The sequence below is a fragment of the Pundamilia nyererei genome, unplaced genomic scaffold (genome assembly GCF_000239375.1).
Source record: "Pundamilia nyererei isolate P.nyererei 1_Seehausen unplaced genomic scaffold, PunNye1.0 scaffold00597, whole genome shotgun sequence".
NCBI classification, from domain to species: Eukaryota; Metazoa; Chordata; class Actinopteri; order Cichliformes; family Cichlidae; genus Pundamilia; species Pundamilia nyererei.
In genome coordinates, this window is record NW_005187998.1 from 24,228 (window position 1) to 33,944 (window position 9,717).

The 9,717-nt window shown below is 37.4% G+C and overlaps 1 protein-coding gene across 1 annotated transcript; it reads left to right on the forward strand.

The window, feature by feature from the left end:
• The first annotated feature begins 1,037 nt into the window (after window positions 1-1,037).
• LOC106455964 (interferon-induced protein 44-like) lies at window positions 1,038-4,326 on the forward strand. The gene is made up of 7 exons (XM_013907902.1): window positions 1,038-1,047; window positions 1,262-1,295; window positions 1,431-1,623; window positions 2,254-2,409; window positions 2,542-2,713; window positions 3,594-3,694; window positions 3,795-4,326. Exons 4-7 carry the CDS (start codon window positions 2,311-2,313, stop codon window positions 3,969-3,971), a joined length of 549 nt encoding a protein of 182 aa, XP_013763356.1. The 5' UTR covers window positions 1,038-1,047; window positions 1,262-1,295; window positions 1,431-1,623; window positions 2,254-2,310; the 3' UTR covers window positions 3,972-4,326.
• Window positions 4,327-9,717: the final 5,391 nt, after the last annotated feature.

Genomic DNA, 9,717 nt, shown 5'->3' on the forward strand with positions numbered 1-9,717 from the left:
TGCAAACTATAAAACGATTCAAACCACACCAGTGAAATATAAATCTGTGACATATATGTGAGCAGAACTGATCTAAGTGTGATTCTGTTTGCACACTAACAGTCCTGCATGACAACCTGAGCAGCTGAAGTATTTTTATCTGACAGAGGAAACATGACGACCACAGAGCTGCTCGTTTCTGTTAACAGACTAACCATTAGTTTCTGTTAATGCCACAGCCTGAAAAACACATGCAAAGAACAGCATTCATTAACATCACCTACAAACTCACAACATACAACTTTGTCCTTTTCTCTCTCCTGTCTCACAACTTTCAGCTTTCTCAGGCTCTCTGCTCTCTGTTGGTCTCTTCATCTCTCCTGGCACAAAAACTCCAGAGAGCACAAGTTCTAGAAGGTCTACCAGGTCAACTTTTACCAGGTTAAAAGATATTTCAGACTTTAATGCTGAAATGAAAATCTTTTGTTTTTTTTAAATCCGTCCAGTTACAGCAGGAGAGCGATTATTATGAACAATCACTGAATGTCAACTGGGAAAAAGTTTTGAATGTTATTTTGTCAAAGACTGAAACAGTGCTGCTACTATAGCTACATATTATACTGCAACACTCAGAAACCTTTAATATAAAATGTGCACGAAGCCTAATCTTAAAAGTAGAGATAGTGTCTGTCTACCGAATCCAAACTAATAATTTGCAGAACCCCTTGTGGGAATACATGACTTTATATGATAGAAGTATATCAAACTCAACCAAATGAAAAGCCACAGTTAAAATTTTATCATTTTCCAGAAATCATTAAGACACAGTGACACAGCACGCTGTTAGGATGTAAGATTAAATATTTTCAGTAAACGTGACAGTGGAAACATCAATATGTTGCTGTTTTCATCTATAAACAAGATGAAAATGAAAGTAAACTGTGACAAAGGGGAAGTCCTAGAAGTCACATGTTCTGCTAAATTGAAAGAAAAAACAGATTTGGAAGACTTTAAAACTGTAGATAGGTTCACATTCTGGCATTGGGTGGCAGGCTTTGTCAAGCAAAGGTAGGTTCATTTTAATCCAAAGCAAAAATGAAATCGTTTCTGTAAACTTTGAATTAAATAGAATAAATATTTCAGTTATGGGTTCTTCGTCTTCAAAAACAGTTGCTCCATCTCTATGTAAGTTTATTCAAAAGCTATAATGATACGAGTTGTCATCCAAAAAAAAATGTACTATACATAAATATTATTTTCTCTTTAAACTGTTTCATGTCAGTTCTTGAAAACCCGTGGAGGCAAATTAACAATGGGTGAGTGAAGCTCACAGAAAAAAATACATTTGAATTATTTCCTCTGTTTAGTCAGTAAACTACCCAGTTGTTCCATGTCTATTCATTTTTTCCATGTAAGGTGTGAGATAATGTAATATTTCCTTTCCTAAGCAGAGAGAACTCAACTGATCAGCATTTTGTGGAGAACTACAAACCTGAGGTTGAAGAACAAAATCTTAGGATCCTTCTTCATGGTCCAGTTGGAGCTGGAAAATCTAGTTTCATCAATTCTGTAAACAGCGTCTTACAAAAGAGAGTATGTTGCGAGGCTTTGGTGGCTAACTCTTGTGACTGTTCCACCAAAAAGGTATGGACAGAGTACAACTATGCCAGTAACAGTTAATATGTGACTCACTAAATAACTTGTAGGCAGAGCAGTGATCTGGCTTTATCCATGAATGTGCAAGTTGGTGAAGGCTTTTATCTATCTTTTACTGTCATGTATGCCAAGTTAACATGTGGTGAGAACTGGAATCGGATAGTCTTATGTTCCACCAAATGAATGCACCATGTTCCTATCCTATCAGTAGCATCAATGAGCTAACCCTGTAATACTTGGTGCTAATGAGCACTAGCTATTACTAGATGCAATAGCTATCATTGTCTGATTTTGTTAGCCCCTCCTGCCTCACCAGCTCGTGTTACAAATGCCGCTTTCTAGTAGTAGTGGCACTTTAGTTTCTCTATCAGATTCACCCCTTGCTCACCACCTCTGGTTTCAAAAGGCCAAAATAATAACTTAAAAATTTTCACCTTGAAGTTTCGGTATGAAATTCCACTAACCCAGGGGTGATGCTGTGGAGGCAACAAATTATGAAAATAACAAGAGCTCAGTAGATTCTAAAATTCTTCTGAATTTATAATCATTATGGGACCTGTTTCTTAGAGTGTTTGAATGTTAAAATAAATAAATGTATTCTCCATATGTGATCCACAGTATACAACCTACAGGATCAAAAAGGGAAATGCCTTTTACCCTTTTGTCCTAAATGACATGATGGGGTTGAAATTCACAACCAGCAGAAGAAACAGAAGAATTCATGTGAAAGATGTCAAACAGGCGCTGAAGGGCCACATAAAAGATGGTTACGTGGTAGAGTTACTGCATTTTTAAAATTCTGACATTCAGTTAAAAGAATGAGATTTTTACATTATTATTATTATTTTTTTTTTGGTAATTCATCATTTTACATTATTTGTTTTATGTTTACACTTTATCTTTTAGTTCAACCCTGAAAATAAACTGTCAAAAGGCGATAGATACTACAACAGAACTCCAACTGAGAATGACAAAGTGCACGTTTTGGTTTGTGTTGTTGATGCCAACACTACATCTCTGATGAGTAATGCCACTGTGGAAGCAATACAGGACATCAGAGATGAAGCCAATGAGCTGGGTGAGCAAAAATCACTCCTTCTTCTTTTTACAATGGGAACTAACTGCCTTAAAAAATCCAATGTAAGCCATCAGTACTTGTTATTGTTATTGTTATTTCAGTGTAAACACCCATCAATAAAGAATAACACTTATTCACATTGTTAAGCTATAAGTCAGCCCTTAATTCCTTATTAATGAAGCATTACTCTTAGTATATAATTTATAAATACAGATAGAAATGTATTAATTAGTAAGCTCACACGTAAAATATATAATTCAAAGTCAAAATATGTGATTATATATTTTTTTAGTTAAATACCTCCTCAAAAAAGAGGATTATTTTTGTCTTATATAGCATTTATAAGTGAAAATTAAAGTAAATGAAGAATTGAACAAATAAGAGCTATCTTCACAAGAGCAAAATAGCACAAAGCACAAAGACATAAATAATATACAAACAGTATACAAACATAACCCACCTGAGATTTGCAGAATGTAGGTAGGATCAGAGTCTAAACCAGAGTTTGTAAAATGGGTTTAAGAGAGAGCTACACTGAGCAATTGGAGCCACAGCGCATCAGTTTATTTGCTAAAACACCCACAGATTCCCCCTGTATATCCTGTACATTATCTCAGCTGTCAATACTATTCCACCAACATCAGACTCGTATGTGCCACGCAGCAGCTCCAAGTACCTGGTCTTTGGATTCACAGTTATAATCACAGTTCACAAATCACAGTCACAGTTGTAACCACAGTCATTTGGAAGTTACCAAATTTTTCATGATTTTTCCAGATAGAAATTGGACCACCGTCTTTTATGTACAACTAAAAGTGTTAGGAAACACTTATCTCACATCACAATCCATTCACTCAATATTTGTATTTTATTTTGTCAGAGATTCCACAAGTGGCAATTTTCACCAAAATTGACGAGGCTTTTCCTGAGATAAAACATGATGTGAAAAATGTCTACAGAAGCGAATGTCTGCAGAAAAGGGTACATTATTTTAATAGAACTGTATACAGGAATGCATTATAATTAAACTGTCAAAATAATTCTCATATTTTTTATATTTCTTGTTTGTTTTTTAATTTAGATTGAGGAGTTCAGCAAATGTGTGGGCATCCCTATTAACTTTATTTTTCCAGTGAAGAACTACCACTCAGAAACAGAACTGAATCCTGACATGGATGCTATAATAATGAACGCCATGAGACACATCATTGACATTGGAAATGACTCCCTCAACAGAAAGTTAAGATCCCAGACCTAGACATCCACTGTACTGAAAGTGTGGTTTTCGTTAAAACCATCACAATAATTGTATGTGTTACATTGTGTGTGAGTGGGAAGCATGGTTCCATCAAAATTCTGAAATCAAGAAATTTAAGGTCTATATTTCCCTGAAAAAAGATGTGTTTTAAGACTAGTAGAAAAATATGAATCCTCTAAATTTGTTTTGTAAATGTTTATTATTAAAGTTTAGTTTCCTGTATTACCAGATGCTCTGTCAAAGGCCAAAGGGAGACTGAGCCTTTAAATACACACATGAGGCAATTAGGCAGATATGAAACCCCTGGGTGAACAAAAATTCATCTGACTATAATAAAGGAAACAAAACAGAAGGAAGAAAGGGAACAAAAATGCCAACAACAAAACCTGTAAATGTAATAAACTACATAAAAACGATAAATTTGTGAAGTAAATAACTGAGATCTCCATAACTACAATATTGGTCTTTGAGGTAAGTCTGGAAAACACACAAAGCTTCCAAAAAGCTTGAGCTTGTCAAATAAAGGACACCTGGATTGGCTGGAGGACTGTTTACTTAGCCTGATAGGCCGAAGGACACTGTCTCAGCTAAACTATGGACACGCACACACACACACACTTACACTGATAAGCACTCACTCATCCCCCCTCCCTTTCCAACGCCTTCGATGCTTGTGCCCTACCGGGGAAGATAGCAGTCAACTGGACCAGCACAGATGCTGCAGGACCGGATGCGCTGTCTACACCGGCTCTCTCTTACCCTTTACCCGCCCCTGTTGCTTGTCTTGTGTTTCTATGGTGTATTGATAGTAGAGATGGCACGATACCACTTTTTTATGTCCGATACCGATATCATAAATTTGGATATCTGCCGATACCGATATGAATCCGATATAGTGTGTTTTAATCAACAAAACTGTTTTTTTAAATATCTTGCTGCATTTTGTATAAGTTCATACTCAAGTTTAAAACAACAACTACACTAAAGCTATTCTGTTATACCTGTATGCAAAAAAAATATTTCATAGTTCAGCAATACTGATCAATCTAATAAACTTAAACCTACACCATCCTCCCTATTCTGGTATTTTAAAGAGTACTTAGCGTAAATATTAAGCAACCTAACTAATAGGGTTCCAACTCCCAGCAACAACAAAAATAAATAAATAAAAAATAGGGAACCACCCCTCACGCGCCACCTCATGATGCTTAATCGACGTAATCAACCTTAATTTGATGCAGTGTGAAAAAAAATGCACAGAAATCAATTATTTTTCAAGAAATATTAAATAGATTCAACATCTTTCTTCAACAAAATTGCAGACTGCACAGATGGTACCTTCCCAAAGGAAAATGTACTATAGCTTACTAGGGTATATATATATTAGACTTAATAGTTACTATATACAGTAATTGACTTCTATTCATTTTACATCAAATTAAAACTTTGGGTGTCAGATAATTATTTATTAAAAGCTAGACATTTTAAATGAGAATAAGAAAGAAAAGTATGTCTTTGTGCCCCCTTTTCCCAGTTAATGCCCTATCGGCCCCCCTGGCTAAACTTTGCTAGATCCGCCCCTGCACAGTTACCAGCCGTCAGCTACATAGAAAAAGATCCTGGTGTAGAAAGTAATATTAAATAAATTGTAACAACAGCTTATCAAGCTTAAACGTGCTGCTGTTGTTCAGCCGCTGGTTTGCTCTTTCTGGCGCAAAGTGGACCAAAAACAAACAAGAGAGACGGACTCGCGACAGAAAAGCCGATCAGCTGATCATTAGCAGTTTCACGATTGAAGTAGCAGCCGGAGAGCGAGAGGCAGTCGCTCGTTAAGCTTAACGTGGGAATGCTTTACAAACATTCAGAGATGGACTTACACACTTGCTTTACTTCTCTCGGGGATAACTTTGTCGGAGATGAAATGCCGGGTTGCTAGCGAAGCTCCAAATGCTATCCAGACCACCACAGGTCCCGCATGCCACAGCCGCTCTATCACGTGATGCATACTGCTCCGACGTGCTAACGTTCTGAGGTGAGTTACGGCGTGTCGCAAGTTTTGTGAGGTGCTTTCGTGATATTTAATGGATCGGATTACATTTTTTATTTTTCTCCGATATCCGATCCAGTAATTTAGGTCAGTATCGGACCGATACCGATACGTAATATCGGATCGGTCCATCTCTAATTGATAGTCATGTGCTTTTGTGCTGAGGTGTTTTTTCTGTTATCAAACTGTTCTCCCACTAGGAGCTCAGTCTGAGTGGAGTTTTTTTTCTCCTCCTCTTACCTCATGTTATGTATTTTCGTTGTTTTTTCCTATCAGCCTACCTTTCTGACATGTCTGCCCAATGTGATGTTTGTGTAAAGTTGGTCAGAAGGTTCCTTTGTAAGTGCGCATGCGCCATTAGCATGCTGCCTGCTGTAACCCTAATTTCCCTCGGGATGAATAAAGTATTCTGATTCTGATTCTGATAAATTTAATTAGTTAAATAAAGTTAAATGAAGAGAGATCATTAGAAAGAATGAACATGATTTGTTGATGTACAGAATTTTTATAGACGTATTTGGCAGACTCCCATGGCCCGTCTCGGCAGTGATAGAGATTAGAGCAGGACCTGCAAAGAAAAGGAGAGTGATCCTACTGTGGTAGAAGTCCTGACCTACAGGGAATGGGACATAAGTACATTAGCAATAATGCACACACAGGAAAGCTGGGAAAGGTCTGGTTAGCAAGGGCTAGATCAGCAGAATAGAGAATGATCCTGCTTACTGTTGTCACATAAGATGTGACAACAGCTGGAACGGAAATAGAGGAGAGTCAGTGATAGAGCTGAGAGTTAGCAAATAAGCCAGGAGAGAAGACGTTAATGCTTGAGGCTGCTGATGGCTGACAGAACAAAGAGAGAGAAGAGTGCTAGGTTCAGGGGCGTTGATGGGCAACACAGAGCAGAGGCCTGTGAAAAGGCAGAATGTTACAAGGGACAGGAAAGAGAAGACCCTGACTTTAAGCTCTGGCTGCTGTAGGCTGGAAGGAAGTGGAGAGACAGAATGAGGCTGAGAGTTGGCAGAGCAGGAATAAGGAGGAAGACTTTTAAACCACCACCAAATATATGCCAACTTGTCAGGAGTTAAATTAAAACGATTCTGTTTCAGTTCTGGTCATGTCAAATGACCAGTCGATAAACTCTCAGGTTAGTAATAAATGTATTACATGTATAATAAAAAGCGTCATGTAAACAAATGATGAACCACACGGCAGTGACATTGATGGTTTAACAGAGTGTATATCAGAGTATATGAAGTTCTGCACTGACAACTCTATTTCCACCAAACAGGTAAATGGACTTATATAGTGCTTTTCTACTCTACTTGAGCATTCAAAGCGCTTTATACAACTTTATACAACTAATTCATTCATCCAATCAGACCCAGCACTTTTTCTAATGTGTTAGTGCCTATTTAACATTCATACACATTTACACTCGGATGGATGCATCAGAGAGCAACATGGGGTTAGTATCTTAACCAAAGACTGATGCACTGTGGCTTCATATCATGAAGGTTATTTTCAGCACGTTTAATGAATGAACCCATGGTGCTTTTCATGAGTACTAAAATTGAAGAGACTTGCAGTTTCTATACACCTAAAATTACCCAGTAAACTTTGCCTTCTCATACTGTGGGGATCTCAGCAAGTGTACAGGAGTCACTCAACACTTAAATCTGTGCCCTGTTCCAACTCAAGATGCTGTAGGTCCGCAGAGTAACACTCTGGGTCCGCTGGCACAGTGTAGCTCTATTAACCTGTGCTCGATTTCTCTGTGGCTTTCTTGTTTGACCCAAAAACAAAATTGTAGAAGTGAAACTTAAAGTATTTGAGAGCTAAATTTTAAAAAGCATAAAATACATTATAGAAGCATACAAATACAAGCAAATACATTCATCTATAAAATATAAAATTCTGTTTCAATTTAGTGATGATCATTTCCAAACCAATACATTGGATTTCAAATTATGCAAATCCAAATTAATTTTTTAAAAACATTTATTCAAGTTGAGCAATTCAGACTCAATCTGAGCAATGCGAATTCAAATATAACTTATTTAAATTCATTTTCTGATCTGAAGTACTGACATCTGCTGGTGATTTGAGGCCTCCTGCGATAATCCATCACTATCGATAGGTAACATTATTTTACCTTGTTGTCACTTGGATCTGGAGTTTTATTGTAAACAAACACGGAAACTCAATTAAAACAGAATAGGAATAGAATTTAAACAAAGGAAAATAACAAAATACATCATAGTTTGCTCATTCAAACTGATCCAAAACAAACTAAATAGTATGTGATTCCTTTTCTGCAACAAACATTAAATATTGGTTAATATGTGATCTTTCAATATGACAAGTAAAAGTTTTTGTTGTACTGACCTTTCATTTGCACTTAACCTTCCTCTCGTGTTAGGGTCGGCACCGACCCATTTTAAATTTCAAATACATAAAAAATCACATACATTTGTTTATTGCAGTGGTTCTTAACCTTGTTGGAGGTACCGAACCCCACCAGTTTCATATGTGCATTCACTGAACCCCTCTTTAGTTAAAAATAAAATGTGATTTTTTTCAAATTCAAGACATAGATATGTTTTGTACTGGTGCACAAAATGAGCCGTGCATGTCACAGCGGAGGCTCTGCCGAACCCCTGAGACCAACTCACCGAACCGTTCGATCGAACCCAGGTTAAGAACCACTGGTTTATTATATCAAGGCTTTTTGACTTTGTTAGGAACCTCTATTTCTACCAAATAAAACAAAATATATATATATTTTCACTAAATTATAAAATGCCCTAGTTGAAATTATGACCTTTGTGTTGTTAGGGTCGGTTTCGACCCAGGTATAATATTATGAGTATAAAGCAATAATTAAAGCCAAAACTGAAATCATAAGTGCACTGTCAGCTAAAACACTTACAGCAAGCTCCTCTCCTAATCATATGAGCTTTAGGGGATTCTTATTTTGCATGTTTTTTGCAGCAACACACCAAATCCGGTCGTTGGTACTTCCTGGCTTGTGTAGCCACCAGGTAACAAAAGCTCAACACTGCGCCTAGCATCCCAGAGCACTTCTGTTGTGTTTTGTACGTGTTTTAGAGTTTTTACGTGTTTTGGAGTTTTTACGTGTTTTGGAGTTTTTACACCAGGGACATCAGAGGTTCTGTACAGCAGCGGTCCGTGAGTCGTTTGGTATCGGGCCACGAGAGTTGAGGCTCCGCTGTGAAATTTATGGTTTTCAGGGTTTTTATCGTTAACTCGATTTCCCTGGGTCTTTCCCTTGTTGTAGTTGTGTGTCTTATTTTGAAAGAAATACTTACACGTTACCATAGCAACCAGAGAGCATTAAGCGGCAGAGAGGATGATGTTACAGGACGACGCTGCTAATAAAGTTACACAATTACACAGTACATTCAGGTTTATTATTATATTTACAAAATACGAAAGTTTTTGTCTTGGTCGGATCATTTTATGTGGTTGTATTTATCCGCGACACCTTAAAAATATTAAAGCCCGCTCCATGTCTGACATAAACCGGTCAGTAGCACGAAAAAAGGTTGGGGACCGCTGCTGTACAGCATGAAGGTTAATAGGACCGCAGTAGGGTTGCCAACTCCCTGAAAAATAAATAAGGGACACCTCGTGGCCAGGGCCGGGCAACCCAGTTGTCTTCACCCTTCCCAGTGTGGT